The sequence below is a fragment of the Protopterus annectens genome, chromosome 17.part0 (genome assembly GCF_019279795.1).
Source record: "Protopterus annectens isolate FY-2018-M chromosome 17.part0, PAN1.0, whole genome shotgun sequence".
Taxonomy (NCBI): domain Eukaryota; kingdom Metazoa; phylum Chordata; order Ceratodontiformes; family Protopteridae; genus Protopterus; species Protopterus annectens.
The window spans coordinates 286,298,141-286,320,295 of NC_056751.1; the positions used below are offsets into that span (position 1 = coordinate 286,298,141).

The window sequence follows — 22,155 nt, forward strand, 5'->3', positions numbered from 1 at the left end:
TTATAAATACTGCCTCAGCTTGCACTCCTTTACAGGCCGCTTCTCCTTGATCACACTGCTGTTATCTTCTCTCATTCTTAGAGCAAGCACCACTCATCTTATCAACCCCACTATATTGACACACTTTTCCAGCGTTAACTTCTTGCTTATAGACTCTGCTCTCTTGGAGTAATTTCCTTCATTTCCTCAGCCTTTACTGGTTCATGCATTTTAACAAAAGTTTCTTTTTAGCATTCTTTTTTCTGTGAGGATTTCAGACACAGTGTTAGAAATGTTAGGAATGAATTCAGGGTGTTAATGTAGATCACTGAACCTTGCCTGTGCATTAACATAGCTCTCAGAATGTTACAGAGGTAGTGCAGTTTGACAAGTACTGTTGCTGTAAACGCACTCTCAGATTCTAGCGTGTTTTTTTTTGGTTAACTACATTTATAAGGGAGCTCTCCCCCTAACCCTCTGCACTCTCCTTCTCAAAAAATAACTGAAGGTGTTAAGGGGGTGCAAACAGTTTTCCATATTAAAAAAAATAAGTAGGTCAACTTTTGACTATATATATGGAACTAAGTGTAACTATAAATGCAGTACAGGACAGTACTGCCCCCTGTGGTTATAGAGAAGACTACATCTTGAGTAACAACATTACATGGTATTCTAAATCTGCAGTTACTCAAGGGCCAATGTTCTTAATTGCAGAATTCAGCACCATGAGCTTTCATAACTTCTTAGTTTGTTTAACATCAGCACAGTGCTGACACTCTTTCATATTATATTCAGGGTCCAACCAAAATAATGTGTGCTAACCTTTGGGTTTTACTAGCCTACCACCAGCATATTCACAAACTTAGAATTGATCCTATGGTCCTTCATCAATACCACTACAAACAGTGATAAAAGTAGCCAAACGATTAATCATCAACTAGAAAAAAATGAATTTAACATAAAAATGTTCCATTACTGAATTTTTTTCTAGCACGGCTGAGCAATCAATGATGCTGAGAATCAACAAAAAAGACTAAAGCATATCAGTGAGTCTTGTATCACGTACATCAGCAGCTGCAAGGCCAGTGTTGATGTCTTTAAGGGAAAAGACTGTTTGGAGAAATTCTAGAAGGGAAACAGAACACAAATTAGGATAAACTGAAATATTATGATTTACTTATTGAAGGACATAGTATTGGTATGAATAAGAAAGGCAGCAGATGATAGACAAGATCTCCTCAATGATAGGGCAGTGAGGAAAAAATAAAACGGCATCTCAGAAAGGTTCCATGTAGTCCAGGGTGTACCTGGGCAGTTTTGTCCTGCAAAAAAACTCAGAAATGGATAATGTCCTGAGATTTTTGGACAAAAAACATTTCCTGAATTTTCTATCATACTTGTATAAAACAATATTTTACATCTAAAACACATAAATGTTACATGAAATACCAACTCAAATGCTACCAAAACAAGCTTTTATGTTTTCAAAAAAGTGAAGTTCTGTCCTTTGTACTGGCCATAGGTATGGTCTGGCCTGTAAAATCTCATGTTTCTACAAACGTCTCAACTCTGGGCATTTGAAATGGTGGCAATCCAAGAGACATCTCCTCAACAGTATGATGGATGTAAGGCTGAGAATGCAAAATCCATATACTGAAAGCGCCAACTCTGGGACAACCACCCCCTTTGATATTAGCAAAATATTTCATCTTTTATTTATTTGCATTTGTTTACTGAGAAAGTCTGACTGTGTGAAGAAGCTCATTTTCAGTGGAGGCCCAGGGAGACAAGCTCCATCAGAATGCAATACAAATTATTTTATGTTAGATACATATATATAAAAAAAACACTATAGAGTGCATTAAAATGGCACAGCAAAAGCAACACATATAGATCATAGTACATATGTCCCAAGTGTGTGCGTGTGTCACAGAGATATTGATACATGTTACACAAGATTTAAATATATACGCAAACTGTATCAGCGAAACATGTGGTGTTGAGATTAATGCACATAATAGTGGATGGTGAGAGAGATGCTATATCTTTGGACAGTAGTAGTAATGTGGGCTGATAAAAGTATAAGAAAGGAAAAAGGGGAAAAACACTAGATTATGTTTAAGCATGAAACTGAGAAATGTTACTGTTAGAATATTCAATAACATCTCTATTTTACAGCCAGGATATTAAATTGTAAGATACACAGACTGGGGTTGAAGTGGTAGGTTTCTGCAGAGAAGATAGGATAATATAGTAATGGGATAAATAAGACAGACTTATACAAGTTTATGGAAAATAGAACAAGAAGTGAAAGATGTAGGGATGGTAAGACAGGTTAATAGAACATATAATTGGCAGTGCATGGTTAGAATGGAAGGTGAAGAGTAGCAGAAGAGAGAGTTAGGTTTAATGTTAAGAAGGGAGAAGTTATTAGAGGGTGAGATATAAGAAGAATTATGCAGACGGGGTTCTGATTTAAAAAAAATAAAACTAAGGTATACATTACATTCAGTGGCAGAGTAGGTAACATGAATATACATAAGGTCAAAAATTAAAATTTAGCTGGACTAGAACTAGGAATGTGGTGGAAAACAGTAGCAATTCCAGTTATCAGGTGGATATCAAAAGAATGTTAAAGTGCTCTCCTTCTGGTTATTATTTCCTCTGTCTGTTACTCTTCCTCTATTCTTCATATTACTCTTTCATCTTCTACACCATCTGCTATCCCCATCTCTTTTTTTAATAACTCATCTGCAAAGCCTAACCTTAACTCTCTACTCTAAGTAAGCAAGCTCTCAAATTATAAAACTTGTAGAAACACAACGTTAACCAGGTAGTTACAGAAAAAGTACAGTTATGTAAAATCTTACCCTAACAGTAGATGTTCCTCTCTTCACTGTTGCAGTATTCTTTACAATAGGGTTCCCCTGCCTAGGGCAGCCTGACGTCTAGCCAGTACAATAGAGCCTTTAGGAGGTAATGGGTATGCCATGCATCACACGTATGTTCCCCGCTCATGGCGTAGGGCATAGAAGTGACGTCTGGACATACCATCCTCAGAAATGAAAAAGCCTCAGGAGAAACAACAGTGCAAGGATACTAGTAGGTAACAAGTACATCCAGAAGGAAAAAAAGATCAGTGGGAGGAGGGAGGGACTGAATACTGCAACAGTGAAGAGAAGGACATCTACTCTTATTGTACGATTTCACACAACTGTACTATGTCCTTCCATATCACTGTTGCAGTACTCTTTACAATAGGGAGAGTACAACAGCTCAGGAAGAAGACTGCGAGGAGGAAAGGCCAACAGAGCCCTCAAGGAAGCCATGAGGAGTGGCCCTGGCAAAACCAGCTCTGGCCCTAGAAATCACATCCTTGATTGTGTTGGTAAAAGTATGCACAGAGACCAGGCAGCTACCTGAAGGCTAAAATTAGTATCCAAACCTTTGAAAAAAGCATTTGAAGAGGCTACAGCCTTAGTAGAATGAGGCTTAACAGAAGAAAGAAGGCTCTTCCCATGAAAGGAACAACAAAAGGAAATGGCTTTATATATCCAAGAAGAAATGTTTGCTTGGAAACAGCCACACCTAAAGACCCAGGATGAAAGGAAACAAAAAGCTGCTCAGACTTGCAAATGGGTTTAGTTGTATCCAAATAATATTGGAGTTGTATATGCAAATCCAAGGTAAGACGAACCTTCTTACTAGCCAATTGTGGAGAAGGGAAAAAAAGTAGGCAAATGAATAGACTGATTAACAGAAAACTCATTAAACACCTTGGGCATAACAGGAGGAGTAGTACGAACAGTCGCCCAGTACTTATGGAAAAAACAAAAAAGGAGGAACAGCCATTATAGCCTGAAGCTCAGACAGGCGTCTGGTAAAGGTAAGGGCCAAAAGAACGGTCTTCCAAGAATAATGCTGTAAGGAAGTTGAAGCCGTAGGCTAAAAAGGAGCCTGAGCCAATTTTTCTAAAATAAAATTAAGGTTCCAGGAAGGAGGAACAGGCTTCCTGGGAGGCCTAATGTGAAGGACACCTTTAAGAAACTGTCTGGTCTCAAATCTGGAAGCCAAAGAGGGAGCCAAAGGCAGACAAGCAGAAATAGTTGACAGGTGGGCCTTAACACAAGAATATGCCAAGCCAGCATTGAGCAATTCACACAAATAAGAGTGAACCAAGGGAAGATCCACAATAAGTGGAGCCAGGTTATGAGAAAGACACCAGACAGAAAATCTCTTCCATTTGGATAAATAAGATTTTCTAGTAGTAGATTTTCTGGCCTCCTGCAGGACCTAAAGTACGTCCCTCAGAAAAAAAAGGTGTCTGAAGGGGACTGAAACCCTATCACCCACAATGTCAGTTGAATGAGTGGACAGGTGGAGACGGATGAGAGATCCCTTGTCTTATGTGAGTAGGTCCACCCTGTGAGATAACTTGTGATGGCTGCCCTTGGTTAAATGCAGAAGCAGCAGGAACCAATACTGTCTGGGCCAAAAGGGAGTCAAAAGCAAGATTTTGTAATCGCCCTGTTTTACCTTGAACAGGACCTTCAGAATGAGATGAAGGGGAGGGAAAACATAAAAAAAATCCCCTTCCAAGAAAAAGAGAGGGTGTCCAACTTCCAGGCCAAAGGACAATGGACTCTGGTACAAGGGAGAGGAAGCTGTCTGTTCAGAGTGGAGGTAAAAAGATACACTTGAGGAGTACCCCACTGGTAAACAATGTCCAGAAACACATCCCTGTGAATCATCCACTCATGGGATTGTGTTATGGAACTGCTTAGAGAATCTGCCACTATGTTATGATTTGAGGGAATATAAATTCCCTGAAAAGTCACCTGATACTGGACAGCTAAATCCCAAACCTGAACAGTTAAGTCTGCACAGGAGATAAGACCATGTCCCCCTTGCTTGTTGGTACACCACATCAATATGGTATTACCTGTGAGAATACTGAGGGGTCCTGGAAGGAAAAGTGAATGAAAAGCCTGAAGAGCCAAAAGAAGGGCTCTCATCCCCTTGACGTGGATGTGGTCTTTGTTGAAGAAACCAAAGGCTACCAAGCACATTCCCATTTTAAAAAATCCATCATTCAGGAAACTGTCACCAAAAGAAATCTCCTCAAAACAAGATTTGGGGCTAATAGACTCCTCTTCCTCAGAATCATAATGCAACAGAAAAGGAATCTGGGAAGAATAAGTCAGGGATCCTTCATCAGAATCTTTATCTTCGCCAGAGGAATCTTGCTCCCTTGGCCTCTTGAGAGGGGCAGAAGACCAAGCAGGAGAAGGAACAGAAACCCCTTGAGGAGGCTTCAGAGCCATATAGGCATTAAACAGGCCTTGGGTGAAGTTTTGGCATTCACTTTGAGGATCTTTAGGAGCAGGAGGAATATACTTGCTTTTTTGTTTTGCTTCTTTTTGAAAGGGATGTTAGCCTTAAAGATTTTAGGAGGCTCTGAACCCTGACAGCATTCAATAAGAGTAGCTGGTATCTCTTCCCTTACCAAAATATGAGGACCCCTAGGTCCTTCAGTAATTATTAGCCACAATTTCCGATGAATATCCAAAGTAGACGTCTGCAAGACCACCATGGATGTGATTAAAGCCGGATCCATGCCAGCCTCAGATGTGGTCATGGCAGAGGAATCTGACTGAGAAACCAGACAATTTTCCAAGCTTTCACTAGCCTCAAGAAAGATGTATGGTGGAGGCGGCACAGCCAAGAATCCAACTGAGCATTCTTGGTCTCCTTTGCAGACTGCTGACCCTCGGGGCCAGGAAGATCTTTCCATAGTGTCTTTAGCTAACAGTTTAAGGCACTGGTTTTCCAAATAAATAGCTAAGGAAGAAAGCAGACTATGCAACGTCTTAGGAACAAAAGCCTGGCAAATAGTCCAAGATGTATGGTCGTGGGAAGCACCTAAGTAAAACAAACACTGCTTGGGACGATCTTCATGGGGAATCTGTCTCCCACACTGGCATTTCCCCTTTCTGGATGACATGAAACCAACAGCCAAAAACAAATCAAAAAGTGATAAAAATAACAAAAACCCCAATGAGGCACTTATCTGAAAGCAGCCAGGTAACCAGCAGATGAACAAGTGTTCAGACTGATGATCAAAGATGGCGTTTGGACTGGTGGCAAAGAAGCTCCGAGGATAGTATGTCCAGACATCACCTTTATTCCATACACCATGCGTAAGAGCATACAAGGTGTACAGTGTATCCATTACAACCTAAAGGCTTTGGTACACTGGCCAGACATTGGGCTGCCCTAGGCAGGGGATCCCTATTGTAAAGAATACTGCAACAGTGACATGGAAGGACATCTGTAAATACTTATAAATGTAAACACTGTGTTGTTTTCATTCTGCTGTCTCATTTGCATTATGTAACTATTCTCTCTTCTGTCATCATACTGTATTAAATGTCGTGCTAGTAGAGTGTTCTCCATAGGCCTCCATTGAAAATGGGTTCTATATCCAGGCGGACTTTCCTTGTAAACAAATGTCAAATAAATAACAATAAACAAATTGTTTATTAAGAGATAAAGGAAGTGAGTTCTACAACTTAGCCAAGTAGCAGAAGTAAAGAAAATTGCCAAGGGAATTATTAATAGAGGTAGTACATGACAAGAGTTGTTCAGATAACTGAAGTTTAGGAAGGAGAGAATACCATTTCCTAAAAAAGATATCAAGGAAGTCCATTTGTTTGGGGTATACAATATTTTGTAAGCATCGTTTAGCTGATAAAGGTTATTTATGTCTGGGTATCCAAGCCAATTCAACTGCTTAATGCATCTGGCATTTTATTTTAGCAATGCTCTAGTTTCAAGAGTTGTGCTGAATGTAAGTTAGTAAGTAGACAGCTGGCATAGGAGACAGTGGATGCTTTATGTTTTCTAGTGGACTCCGTGAGGAATGATTTAGCCCTGTAGAGTAATCCAAGCTGTTGGTGTAGTTTTTATGACTTACTGAACACCGAGGACAAACTTGAGGTTTTCATCAAAAGCAACACTAAGGAGTTTGGAATGACAGACAGTTTCAATGGAGGTATCCATGGAATCTTAAGGAGCTTTGTAGATGAGCAAAAGTTTTGTTTTTTGGCATTAAGGACTAAGAGTTTGATATTTTGATACCAATTTCGATAGAAATAAAACGAACACTTGATATTGTACTAGGTGTGGAGATAATTTTCAAGCCAACGGCATACCGGAAGAAGGCAGAGTTTGCTGAATGTAGGTCTAGATTACTGATAAATATGCTGAAGAGAAGACGACCAAGAATGGATCCTTCACGGTATTCCAAATGAAAGAGAGAGAGAAAGGTAGATGTAGACTACATCAATTTAACACTTTGTGTCTTACTGGAGAGGTAGAGACTGGACCAGATTAGGGAGGAGGAAGAGAGAGTTGGAGTTGCAACACACTCTGGACAAGTTTTCTATGTGAGACAGCATCAAATGCTTTTGACAGGCCAATGAAGACTGACGACACCAGACTACTGTTATTTCTATGCTTATGTATGGTGTTTAAAGAAAGACAGTAAAATTGTGTCTGCACTGTGAAAAGGGTGAAATCCATGTTGAGATGATGACAGAAATTATTAGACAGGAGACACTGAAGTAGTTGTTTGCGGATACTTTTTTTTGATACTGGTACTACTTATGACTTTATGTAGGGGTAGTATGTACGTTTCCAGCAGTAAGGCATAAAATATTCTTGAACTATTTGTTTAGTGAAGAGAGATACAGGATAAGTTATAAAGTCTAAATCTATTTAGTGATATTTGGGAATCAGGCTGTTAGGCACTATTATGGTGGTTTTCAGTTTGGAAAGAAAAGATCACATTCTGGAGGCTGGAATGGGCTGCACTGCGAGGGAGCTGATTGAACCATTGGTAAGATGGTAGAGCAAGTGTTGGGTGAAAGGTCAGAATTGGTGTAAGAGAAGTTATGGTTCAAGGGTGGACAGGAAAAACTGGATGTGGAGTTAGTCAAGTGAGAACTGAAAGCACAAACTGCATTACAATGGTAGTCACTAGGTTGAGGGTTTTGTTGGGATGTTTGGTCTGGTTTCAGTAACTGGAATGCTGTTTAACATTTTTTAGAGAGAGTTACTGTTCAGATCTTGATGGCTGGTGAAATACTTTTGCTTGTCACTGTGAACCTAGGATTTAATACGGTCTCTGAGATGATGATATATTTGGTGAGTAACGCTAGCTTTGATGGCTTGCCAGGGATACCAGGTCTTGTCTCTTTGTTGCAAGAGTATTTTTCTTTTTTGTGTAGCTAAAGATAATCAGAAGAAAGGGTCTGATGTAATTCATTTTTCTTCTAATTATGGCATGTGCAGTAACAGTATTTAGAAATACCCAATTAAAATGTTGTATGACTTTATTAAGAGATAAGATTTTTAAGGTATTCCGGTTGTAAAGGCCAAGTGCTTCTTTAAAAATGTCCTTGGTAAAACTGGACGCATATCTAATTTGATTGTACAATGTTAGTCTGCATGAAGTACACTATGTACAAACAGCGAAGACAGGGTGGTGATCTCTTAAGGAATCTGGCAAAGTACCACGCTGGACCACATTATGTTATCAGGATCATTTGTTAGGATCCAGTCAAGAATGCTTCAGTGTTTGAAACATTACTGAATCTAGATGAAGCAGAAATTAGCTGTGAGAAATTAAAAAAGATTTAAAAAGTTGGAAGAGGGGGGGGGGGTCAGTAGAAGAGATGGTGCGATTATAAGAGCTCCTAAGACAACTGTTTCATGAGATATTCTGGCAGATATCCATGACAGGATGTTTTTGAATGTAGGTATATTACACTTTTTTTGGCCAGGAGGCATATAGAATGCAATTATGCATATTTTTAAGTGTTAACTTGTAGTGTAGATACGAGTATTTCTGAGTTTGAGAAATGAGGAATTTCTTTAGAGTACAAGTGAATTTTTTAAGTTATTTGACTACATAATTGCCATGCCTCAAGCTATTTTGTGGAGTGATCTAGTCAGAAAATACTATAATCTTTGGGCCGGATTTCCTTACTTGATAATGATGCCAGGTAAAGGTTGGTGAGTTCAAGCATGAAGTGAAGGTTCATTACAAAGGCAGCTAGCAGTTGTTGGACATACAAGGCCTCTAAATAAATTCAGTTGTTACCATGAAATCACCCTCTCAATGCCAACACTGCTGATGGATCCAGTCAGTTGCATGTCACCGCTAACACCAAGCCCACCACAGAAATGACAAATGTGAACTAATACTGTCAGTGTAACACTGTTACTGTAAATCTGGCTAGTATCTGAGGATGAAGTACGTGATGTTGAGCATTTACTGGTTCCCAGATCCGATCTGAAGACCAGTGCTGTCTCCTTAAGTGATGCAAGGATAAATCATGGAGGTTTCAGGCACAGGCATGACCCTCTAGTTTTTTTTTAAATAACTTGTTGGCCCCAATCTCTGTTTCAGCTATCATATACCAGTCACCTGTTGGTAGATTCTTTCCTCCACTTCTGGCAAACTAAGGTGCCTGGGGGAAAGGCAAGAGTCGGCTATCAAGGTACTTGTCCACTGGGTTAGGAAATCTACTGTATGCTCCTAAAGCACTCCTCTGCTAGCTGGCAAGAAATGTGCAATACTTACTTCACCAAACTCAGACATAAGCATGCACGTTTACACACTCATGTTCAACAAAACACACAGCACTCCTTTGCAGATTGTTTGCCAAGCCCCTGAGCTGTGTTTATGGAGCCTTATTTCTGGGACTTTCATTGGATAGCTCTCCTGCTGCAGGAACTGCAATGCCTATCTCCCTTCCCCCTAGAAAGGTAAGCAGGAAAGTTTAAATGATGATGTTCACTACACAACTTTGGCATGACTATTTAAACTGGGACTTCCCCTTGCAGCCTACAAGACATGCACTACTCCTGACCATGTACGCATCATCTCTCTGGAAACCAGCTAGAACTGAAAAGGTTTGCTGATTCTGAAATCAACTGCCAAGCTCTTTGCAACACTTGTATCAATACACCAAGATTGAACAGACAAAAATGATGGACATAATATTGTTCAACCTTAATTTTGAACCTGCCAACAAGCCTCCAATGTATCCAAACACATTTTCTTTTGTAATGCAACAATTTTCCAGTACAAAGTTCATTTATCACTTACCAAGAGAATCAATGAAATCTTTGTTGTTTTGGTAGAACTTGATATATGCTGCAAGTTTGGCACTCACAAAGATAGTCAGAAGCTATAAAATAAGATTTAAATTGATAATGGTTAGTACAAGAATTTGTGATATGTAAACTACATACAGCAATATTTTTAAAATAGTTAAAAACAATATTAATGTGCATGTACTCATTATGAAAGTACAGAAGACTAAAGGCCAAAATGGATAATCTTAAGATTTTGAAACCGTAGCAATGAAACATTACTGTCCTGAAACACTATCACACATGCAAAACAAAAACAAAAAATGACGGAGGGGATTTAGCAGACATTTCATTCACCCTAACATATTAGGTCACAGGACTGTCTATTAAGTTTAAGTGCAGCTTCAGTCTTTTAGCTTTAGGGCTTGTGACGGAATCAGAAATAACTTACATCATGAATAAGCTCTCCCTCCAAGAACCTAACTGGTTTTAAAGCAAGGAGATGGTCAAAAAGGAATGTATTTGGATCTTTCAAGGCTCGCACAATGCACCTGGTAAAAAAAAAAAAAAAAAGATAACTATTACTAATACTAATTCAGCCAAGAGAGAAAAAAGATAAACAGTAGTAAATCTAAGTAAGCAACACAGAAGAAGCATATGACAAAACATTACAAAATGATGTTTTCCCTACCCTTTAAGTTTCAGCAACATTAAGAATGGTTTAATATAAGCATCAAACAAGTAGTAAACTCTAATATATTACACCAGGAAAAAAACAATACACTTCTAAGGCCTCGGATGAATAACCTTTAAAACCTTTAAAGGAAATTATGTCCTGAAAGAAAAAACACGCTTATACCACACATACTTAAGCCCAATCAAGCAATCAATACAACAATAAATACAAAAAATGTATTATTAAATTAAATATTCCAATTAATTTATTTGTAAAGACCCTTACGAATCAAAGTTCCATACTTTAAAACACATTTCTCTCTCTAACAACTTCTGTTTAATCAAGTGTTCTTCAGTATCTTTAATTCTAACTTGTAATAGAACTGCTGCATTTAATAAATCAGGGTTTTAATTATGTTTACTAAGAAAATGTTCACCCATAGCTAATCCCTCTTTGCCTGAACATATATCCCTCGTATGATGCCCCAGCACTGGCCCAGTAATCAAGGTGCCTCAATCCTCACAAATGGCAACAGTGGAGAATGTACACAACGGGAGGATGACAAGTACACACACAGTAAAGTGCAATTTCTCTTAAAAGCACATAGGGATCACAGTCAGTCTGGGGCTGGTTTCTCCCTCTTTCTCCAGATCCCCAACAAGTCTCCCCAATGGCACAGCTATAGGGTTGAGATCTCAGCTGAGTGACCAAGCCAACCTGCAGCATATACATTCACAAACACCTGGGAAAGGCTGACACAGGTTTACTAGCTATGCCCCCCTTCCGTACAGACTATAATGTAGTTCCAGCTGCCACCAGCCAACTCTTTATTAGCTACTCTAAGCCCCTTAGAGCAAGGCTATTTAGGAGTGGCCTGTACAGTGTCACCAAATAGATATGCAAATATTCTGAGATTAAAAAGGACTCCGACATCAGCCACAAAGATAGGTTTAAATATATTTAGTAATAAATAGCAAAAGAACAAGACAATACTCAGTAAGTAATCAGTTACATCAGAGTTCAAAATCACAGGAAATATTTAAAGCAACATTGCAGGACAGTCTCAAATAAATAAATAAAACATATACTTTATACTTTATTCCTATCTGAATCTAAAAGAGTTACTATGGCTTAAAACTTACTTACAGCAAGGCAAGTGCAGAAGGTGGTGGATGAGTGGATGTTTCCATGTCAAAGACAAAATACAAAATGCACAGTCTTTCTCTGAGACCGTTCTTAAATTAACATCAAATATTACTGCTGGGTTAGCTTGGATGACATCACTTTTTGTAACCTGACTTTAGTTCCCAAGTTAAACCCCCAGTGTAGCATTTGACATCTCCATGTGAAAAATACATATCTCTCAGATGTTTGGAGATCTTGGAAGTAATAAAACAAAACACTTCTACATCTCAAACCTAGTAATTATTTCTCTTTCAAGACAATACAAAAATGTCTAGCTCTAGACATTGTGTCTGCTACTGCCATGAAATTGAGAGATAACATTTATAACACAATCGTAAATAAATGTATTTTCAACTACTGTCTTGAGGTTTTGCAAGTTAACTCTGTATGTTCTAGTTTGGACTGTTAAAACATACACATTTGCACAAGTATATAGTTTATATACATTTCTGTTCTTCTCCAGTAGGGTACACCATGGACACATTCTTGAAGCTTAGTACTGTACAAACCCTATTCAACACACACTTCTGTACCTGTAGTTTAATATACACATAACCTACAGTTCTAATACATTTGTAAGACAAGCATATGATTCATACTGATATTCACAAATGACATATGATTATTTACAAAATTCCAGATAGCTGGGCTGGCAGTATTGCCTTATGTCACACCTCGTATGTTCTTTTAGTACCAATGTGTTCTTTTAGTACCAATGTGTGTGTTTCTTTTACGACAATTTCCTTTGAAGAATATTCAACAGAGGTGCTAGAAGTGTATGGATTTTTTTCATGATATAATAAAATTAACATTTACTACTAGTTTGTCATTTTTATTGTTCCTAGTTTAGAGTCGTTCTCAGATTGAGAGGTTTTTTTAAATATATCCACTACTTTGAAATAAGTTATCGACATAAAATATTCGTATGCAAACTATGTTTAATTTGTTTTTAAGATGCAAAGCAATATTTTAGAGAAAATTCTAATCAACAAAAGCATTAATTTGCTGTACAGACAATGCATTGGCTGTCCTTTGATAACTGACCATCTGTCACTTCTTGGGAGGGGGGGGTGTACATCTCTGTCAGCAAAGTTGCCATTACACTTAAGTGACGTCTTCACGGTCAAAAGTACTGAATCCTCTCAGAAAGGGCACACATTCCAATGAGAAACCATCTGAATAAAAGAAGTTAAAAGTAATGTTTGATTCATTTGAGAAACAGTACACCACCACACTATACCAGCATGTAAACAGCTGTACTCCATAGGAAAAAGTGCAGGACAAACCCAAATAGTTGAACCATAACATCAACATGCTTTATAATAAAAGGAAAAGAATTCTAACTAAAAGAGTAACTCCCAGAATATTAGAGTCCCTGCCACTAAAACAAGAAACTTGGCAGTTTAATAAATTCCATTAAAGCCAAGTTTGAGGCTAAAAGAACTATCCAAGCCAAAGACAATCCCAAAAGTTCAGTTGTGTACACTTACCATAAATGTAGATGTTCGAGTGTATTCACTGTTGCAGTCATCACATTTGGGTTATCTGCTTGCAGTGGCCCTCAGTCAGCCTGATTAACAAAGTCTTGGGTCCTGCATCGGTTGCTGTCCCTTCTTCTGTGACATCAGGTCGTCAGGGGTATGAAACATGCATCTGACGCCGGTCGTCAGGGGTATGAAACATGCATCTGACAACATTACATCAGTTTTTATTGCCCCAGATGTCAGGTGCCCCCCTAATGGGAAGCAATCAAATCTATAAAAAAAACAAGGATATACCTCCAACAATAAAACAAATACACTAAAAAGCTTTTTGAGCATAGTAAAGGAGAGTAGAGGTATGGCCAAAAGAAGTAAGGGGGCTGGAGGGAGGGTAACCAGGACTGCAACAGTGAATACACTCGAACATCTATATTTATGGTAAGTGTACACAACTGTACTATGTTCTTCGTGTTTCATTGTTGCAGTCATCACAGTTGGGTAGATTCCCAAAGCTAAGGATGGGAGGAGGAATTTAGATAGCATTAGGACCAGCTATAAGGCCTGCAAGACTGCAGTGGCAAAGCCAGCTCTGGATTTAGAGAAAATTGGCAGATGGTAATGCTTGGTGAAAGTATGTCCAGAACTCCAGGTAGCAGCTTCTAGGATGTCCCTGGTAGGGACACCTCTGAGAAAGGCTGTAGAGGCAGATGCAGCCTTGGTTGAGTAGGGTCTGATCCCCTGTGGGATAGGTTTTCCATGGTGCTTGTAGCAGAAATGAATGCAATGGCCTATTTGGAAATGGTTTGATTTGAAATAGCCTTCCTCTCTGCCCCTGCAGCAAATGCCACCAGCAGTTGCTCAGATTTCCTTTGAGGTTTAGTCCTGTCCAAGTAGAATCTAAGTTGTCTGTGCACATCTAAGGAGTGCAGTATCCGTTCCCCTTTGTTTTGTGGATTAGAAAAGAAGGTTAGCAAATGAATGGACTGATTAAGGCCCACACTGGATACCACCTTGGGCATGAAGGAGGGATTGGTCCTGAGGGACACCCTGTCCGCATGAAAGATGATGAAAGGCTCCGCTGCCATAAGGGCCTGTAATTCAGATACCCTTCTTGCTGAAGTGATTGCTAAAAGGAAAGCTGTTTTCCAAGAAAGGAATTTTAAGTCTGCAGTAGCAGCTGGTTTGAAAGGAGGAAGAGTGAGATTCTCCGATACAAAGTTAAGGTCCCAGGCTGGAGTTGGAGCTCTCCTGGGTGGTCGTACATTTTTGGCCCCTCTGAGGAACTGCTTGAGCAGTGGATGAGAGAAGAGGGGAGGTTCTGTGTTATAATGAGCTGAAATAGCTGAGGCATGGATTTTGATGGAGGAGAAAGACAGGCCCTTGTGAAGCATCTCAGTTACGTATTGTAAAATCTGAGGTAAACTGGGCACTGCTGTGCTCATCATTTGAGACTGGTTCCAGGCACAGTATCTTTTCAATTTTTCAGCATAATATTTTCTAGTACTAAGCCTCCTTGCCTCTAAAATGATATCCATCACTGGTTTACTGAGGGATGGTAAAGGAGATATTGGGTAATTAGCCAGGCTGCTAGGTTCAGTTTGTGAAGCTGAGGGTGCAAAATCTGGTTCTCCTGCTGAGACAATAGGGTAGGAGTCTGAGGCAGGTACCATGGGGCCAACAGTGACACACTGCGCAAGAGGGGGTACACCAGTGTTGGCATGGCCAGTCTGGTGCAATCAAAATTGTGCTTGGTTTGTCTTGTTTGATCTTTAGTAGTACTCTGGAGAGCACAGGCAGAGGAAGAAAGGCATAAACTGATAGGTTTTTCCAGATGAAGGACAGAGCATCCACTTTCCAAACTTGTTTGTGGGGTGTCCTTGTACAAAATTTGTCCAATTGATAGTCCTGGGGGAAGCAAAAAGGTCTATATTTGGGCTCCCCCATTTGCTTGTCAACATGTTGAAAATCCTTGGTTCCAGTTTCCACTTGTGTGGGTCCATGAGGTTTCTGTTTAGTTCGTCTGCCAGTGTGTTTAGTTTTCCTGACAGTAATTGAGCTTGTAGATGCACTTGGTAGCTCAGGGCTGTGTTCCACAATGCCATGGCTAGTCTGCAGAGGGGGTAAGAATGCCTACCCCCCGCTTGTTTATGTACCACATAACAGTGGTGTTGGCCGTCTTTACCATTAATTGTCCTGGATGAATGTGGTCCTTGAAGGCTGTCAGAGCATTCTGTACAGCCAACATTTCTTTTTGATTGATATGCAGGTGCATTTGACTTGAGTTACATTTGCCCTGAATGCACTTCCCTGCCAGGTGAGCCCCCCATACATAGTCTGATGCATCTGCTGTTAGGGTTTGGGTGGTAGGGGGTAGTGTGAATGGTAATCCCTTGTTTTGGTGGCAGGCCTCTGCCCACCAAAGGAACTCTAGGCGTAGGCAAGGTATGATAGGAATCGTTGCTTCTAGATCCTGAGAATGTTGACACCATAGGCTTTTTAGATACCACTGTAGTTTCCTCATATGCAGTCTTGCATATGGAATTAGAAGAATGCAGGAGAGGCCATGAACCCTAATGCTTGTAGTCTTTGCCTTGCAGATAGTAGGGTTTTTGTGGCCACTTGTTTGAAGTAGGTTGTCAAATGAATTTGTTTCTCTGGCGTGAGGAAAGCCATCTGGGAAGTTGTATTCAAGCTTGCTCTCAGGAATATAATTTGTTGACAGGGTACCAGGTGTGACTTCTTTTCGTTTATGGTGTACCCCAGACAAGTCAGCACCCTTTGCACAAAGGCCAGATGATTCAAAAGTATGTCCTGGCTTTCTGCCTGAATTAGACAATCGTCCAGGTATGGGTATATTTGAATATTTCTTTGCCTGCAAAATGCAATGACTGGAGCTAGGCACTTTGTAAATACCCTGGGCGCAGTAGATAAGCCAAAGGGCAATGCAGAGAACAGATAGTGCGTGTAGCCTGCTTTGAAGCGTAGGTATCTTCTGCAAGATTCCCTGATTGGGATGTGCAAGCATGCTTCCTTTAAATCTAGTGTTGCCAGCCAGGCGTCTTTGCCTAGCATAGGGAGCAACTGGTGAAGAGTCAGCATCTTGAATTTTGGAATCACCAAAAAGGTGTTTAGAGTAGAGAGGTACAGGATAGGACGCCATGCATTGTCCTTTCTGGGTACCAGGAAAAGTCTCGAGTAGAAACCTTGTCCCTTTCCTTCTTCTGGTACCAAGTGAATAACCCCCATGCTTAAGAGAGAAAGTACTTGCTTTTGGGTCTTTGCCCACTGATTTGGGGGTAGATCTGGTCACTCGCTTGGTGTTGGTAAAGTATGGAAGTGAAATCTGTATCTCTGGACACTATATTTAAAACCCATTTGACCTGGGTAATGTTCTTTGCATGAAGAGCAATCTTTCCCCCCAAAGGGGCAGTCAGTTGAGAAGTACTTGGAAGTTTTAAAAATAAGTCATTGAGACAGTTTACCATAGGGGGGAGTTTTATTACTCCCAGATTTGGAAGTGGAGGCCCCCCACTGCTTAGTCCTGTGTATACCCTGGGACTGAAGCCTGGGAGCTCTGCTGGATCTGGGTTTGGACTGAGAAGGTCTGGAAGAGGCAGGAAAGGACCAATTCTTGGAAGGCTAATGCATACTAAACCTTGGGAGGTTGTACTTGTAAAAAAATCTTTAACAGTTTGCATAGATTTAGCTTTTTCCTCCATCTTTTTAAGAACTTCTTCTGCCTTGTTTCCAAAGAGGCAGTACTGGTTTAAGGGAGCATCCAGTAATTTTGCTTTAACATGATCTGGCAAAGATTGCTCTTTAAGCCAAGCATGCCTTGTAAGTACAGACCCAGTTAGTGCAGCCCTGCAAGATGCCTCTAGTGAATCAAAACCACATTGCAAAGTATGTTTTCCAACTTGTTCAGCTGAATGCAGTAAATCCTGTAAATCCTTATTTACAGCACAATCAGGAATCAACATAATTTTCTGTTTAAGCAATCCAATAATATGCTGCTGATACTTCAACATATGAACCTGGCAGTTTAAGGCCCTAATGGCCAAAGTTGCAGACGTGTATACCTTCTTACCCAATCTATCCAGCGCCCTGGAGTCTCTATCAGATGGGGTAGGATTTTTGGCAGTAGTAGCTTTAATGCCCTTGGGTCCCTGTGAATTGGTCTCAGGATCCGCAGTAGGATTTTTAAAAAGGAACTTGTGAGAGTCCGGGACCATGTAATATATATCAGGTTTTCTGGGAGCAGAAGATAGAGTCAAGGACCAAGCTAGATTCTGTAAAGGCATCATCAACAATGTCTGGTACAGGAGGTATGGCTAAAGGCCTGTGCTGGGGCAGGAGTAAGAAATCCCTAAGCCTCTTTTTAGAATCAGAGAAATCCTGACTTTCCCAACGAAAACGCTCCCTGAGAGTATGCAAGGTTTCACCAAAAGAGATATCCTCTGGGGGGAAGCAGAGGGAAGAGAGTCCTCAGCATCAGAATCCTCATAGGTAGAGAAGGGTAAATCCTGGTCATCAGAGAAAACAGAAATTTCAGAATCCTGGTCAGAAGTATCATAAGCAAACTCAGTCCTAGGTCTCTTCAGAGGAGGAAGACTGGCTTCCCCAGATTAAAGTAATAAGGTCTTCAGCCATTCTTAACATTTAGGCACAGAGGCCAGACCATGCGGTCTAGCAAGAAAAAGTTTCCCCAATGGGGTACTTAGCTTTTAGTTGAAGACTTCGGTTCTGAAACTTGAAAACGAAATTTTCAGGAGTTGGCTGACCGGCACTTGCGAACTGCTTCTGCTTCGGGCACCGCACGGCAAGAAAGACTGATGTAATGGTGTCGGCTACATGCTTTATACCCCTGACGACCTGATGTCACGGAAGAAGGGACAGCAACTGACACAGGACCAAAGACTTTGTTAATAAGGCCGACTGAGGGCTACTGCAAGAAGATAATCCAATTGTGATGACTGCAACATTGATGTGCTGAACTGATTGTGAAAGATGTTACTTACACTAAGGCTGAAGATACAGGGAACCAATAATTTAGGTCTAACTTTACCCCCTCACCTCTCCATCTGTTCCTCAAGATATTCTTGAAACTGTAACTGGCTCACCTCCAGCTATCATACAAGACAAAGCCCTAAAAGTGCTACTGAAAGCTAAAAATACTGCATCAATGGGGCCTGACAATATTCCTTGTGACATCCTAAATTGCATGAAGCATGATTCAGCCACAACACTAACAACACTGTTCAATCTCAGCCAGCATACAGGTTTTGTACGAAGTAAATGGATAAAAGCTACAGTCATTCCTCTGCATAAGGGTGAACCTTCCACACAACCAGTCAATTACAGACCAAGCCTGACCAGCCTCATAGGCAAAGCCATGGAAAGACTTATCGTGGAACTAATCAATCAGAACATATGGAACTATCTCCATTTGGATTCATTAAGGTTAGGTCATGCTTATTGAATCTGGTAGATTTTTTTTGAAAAGTTACTAAAGCAATGGATGTAGGCAAAACAGTACACATTGCAAACCTCAACCTGGTCAAAGCTTTTGACACAATTCCCTACTCAGGCATCTCCACTGAGACCTCTCCTTTTTGGCATCTACTTTTCTGAAGTAAAAGCAAACACCAAAGGGCACTGCTGACTACGTTTGAAGATGACTGCAAGCTAGGAGCAGTCTCAATCTCCAAATGACAATTATCCTTCAGGAAGGGTTGTCCCAAATAGGTAACTGCTGCCAAAATCATGGACTGAAACTAAATGTCAAAAAATTCATTACTGTATCCTTTGGGAAGTAAAATATATATTCATCAGCCAAAATACGCTGGGTCATATTTAGCACTGAGCTGTAATGAAATTCCTGAGGAAGAACAGCAGTGTTGGGTGTACTTTGCTGCTGAATGTCCTAGTGTTACTGCCTGAAAGCTTCATAACAAAATCTCAAAGGGAAATTGAGATATGAACATTTATACATACACCAGAGGCATCGATTCACAGGCTTTTACTGCCACAGTCCATCAATGAGCTTTACACTCCCCTCCTTTACACTCGGGTGCTGCATTGAACGAATCAGTTTGCAAAATACAAGAATGGCTTACAATGTTTCTTTAATTCTGGAACAATGACAGCTCAGTAAATATTCTACACATGTAACCTGAAAAAAGTTCACATTTATTTAATTTGCTTTATGCCACAGCTAAATCAACATACCCTTTGGGAATTCAACCATCCCAGCTAATTACTGTGTTGATAATACTCCTTCTCCAGTCAACCCACTAGTCACGGATCTGGATACGTACAGACAGTAACTTTATGTTGGGCCACCACTTGGCCAAAGTCGTGAAGAAATCCTTTTATGTTGCACAACTTATACGTAAGAGCATGGCATCTATTTATTTATTGACATTTGTTAACTGGGTTTGTCCAACTGGGCTTGTGGCCCATTTTCAGTGGAAACTCGAGGAGAAAAGCTCCAGTAGTACATTTTTAATCAAGTACAATTTTAAACAATACTGATATAACAGCAGTTATAGCAAAAAGATGCACATATGTTGGGTTACATGCATAAAGTTACAGTTGCATTAAAAAGAAGCTTAGTAACAATTTTACATTGATATAGTTCAATAGGTCAACAATGCATTTTTTTGTTTGTATAAAATTATGCAAATGCATAGTAGACACATTGGAGAGAGGTATAATGAGGTACTAAGTATGATCCTTTTGAGGGTACATAAAGGAAAGGAAGACGAGGTGGGGTCATGGCAAGGGCAGGTCCTGGAATTGAGAAAATAAGATTTTAGTTAATTTTTAAAGTATGAGGTGTGGGAGACTGAATGTAAGTCAAGGGGAAGTTTGTTGCAAGGAAGTGTTTGTAGAGTAGTTTGCCTACTAACCTTTTTGGGTGGGAGACATCAAGTAATTGTTGGTTAGAAGTACGGAGGGTCCTGGATGGGATGGAGAAGGAGACTAAGGAAGATAGAGATGGACTGAAGGAGGTTTTATAAAGAATAGAGTGTAGCATATGAAATGAATAAGATAGCAGAAATTGGGAAAGTTCAAGCCATTGAAGAGAGTTTAAAGAAATGCAGTGGCGTGAGTTGTATGGGAAGTTAGTAATGAATCTGGCTATTTTATGGCAAGTCTGTTGGAGTTTGTTTAGAGTGGAGGCCTGAATATTGGTAAGAACTGGGGCGGCATATAAGAGGGAGGGGAGGAGGAGTGCCTGGCCCAGGGTAAGTTTAGATACAGGGGTTAGGAATTTTTTTGTTCTGATATAGCAGACCTAGTTTCTGTTTTTTTTTTTTTTTTATACACTGGAGTATGTGTAGGTTGAACTTTAGTTCATCATCAATAATGACCCCTAGGAGCTTTGTGTGGGTGTCAGGTTGGATAGTTGTATTGTTAAAATATTTAATAAAAAAAGGAGGTTTTTGTGATGAGAAAGAGAATGGAGAAGGAAAAGTAGGAGTTTGGTCTTTTTGGGATTTAGGATCAGTAGGTTGGGAATGTAGTTCAGGAATGTTACTTGAGATGGACATAAGTGTAGAATTGTCAGCATACTGAATAACGGAGGACTTTTTGCATGAGGTGTAAAGATCATTGGTGAAGATGTTAAACAAAAAGGGTCCCAAGATGGATCCTTGGGGAACACCAGTGGAGATGGGAAGGAAAGGTGAGGAGGATGAGAGCCATTTGACAGATTGTTCCCTGCCAGATACGTAACTATTAAACCTGGCAAGTGTGGAGGGGGATAGGTGGAGATTTGCGAGTTCTAGGTCCAGAACGGTCATTATCCCACTGTACCCTGCCCTTATCAGATCAATCAAAGAGTAAAATGCTTCCTTCGGTATGCACCTGGCCAGGCATATGCAGCAACTAGAGTGACCTCAGAGGTTCCTTACAAAAAGAATACAAGGCGTAACAAACTTGCCTTATGAAGAATGCCTTAAAAACCTTTCCCTCTACTCAGTCTCCTATTGAATGCTGAGGAGTGATCTATGCCTGGCTTACAAGGCTTCCACAACCCCCCAACACGTATGAATCTCCTGCATATACTAAGTCAAACAGTACCAGAAATACAAGGTCTAAGGACCTGAGTTTTCTCTGAGACTTGCACACAACATGCTGGACAGACAGATAAACATCCCAGAAACAGACCCTCCTATGGGACAGGCTTCCCATCAGTGTAAAGCTTAGTTTGTCTATTACCCGGTTTAAGCACAACCTAGACCCGTGAATATGAAACAGGAAATTTATACAAGGGCTGGCACCCATGTCCCTTATGGACAAAGGTAGCTTATAAATGCCTGGCCCTCACTGTCCTATTTGGATACAGGACATCATTATTCTTTCAGGAAAGCTTGGCTAGGCTTAGAAAGCCCCCCCCCCCCCCCGGGTCATTAGCCTAGTAACGACCTATGAATCTATGAGAGTTTAAGTAAAGAAGATGTAGGTGCAGAGCAAGAAGAATAGGTTGATAAAGTAACAATAAGAAAAAGAGTTAAGAGAAAAATTAAACAAAAAACACACTGCAAAAAGGGAAAAGGATGAGTTAATTTCCTGAAATGTTAACAGTGTAATTAATGATAAAAAAATGTATAGATGGCAGGTTGGTGTAAGAATAAAAAATGTGACATCATTTGTTAGACATTA

The 22,155-nt window shown here is 40.1% G+C and overlaps 1 protein-coding gene across 2 annotated transcripts in view; it reads right to left on the reverse strand.

Moving 5' to 3' along the window:
* EIF3M (eukaryotic translation initiation factor 3 subunit M) overlaps nucleotides 1-22,155 on the reverse strand; it is a 1,227,752-nt gene that overhangs the window by 660,827 nt on the left and 544,770 nt on the right. For both annotated transcript variants that reach the window (XM_044058942.1, XM_044058943.1), the window contains 2 exons: nucleotides 10,595-10,694; nucleotides 10,157-10,238 (listed from right to left, as the gene is read on the reverse strand). In XM_044058942.1, coding sequence (XP_043914877.1) covers nucleotides 10,157-10,238; nucleotides 10,595-10,694 — 182 coding nt within the window. The remainder of the gene's footprint in view (nucleotides 1-10,156; nucleotides 10,239-10,594; nucleotides 10,695-22,155) is intronic.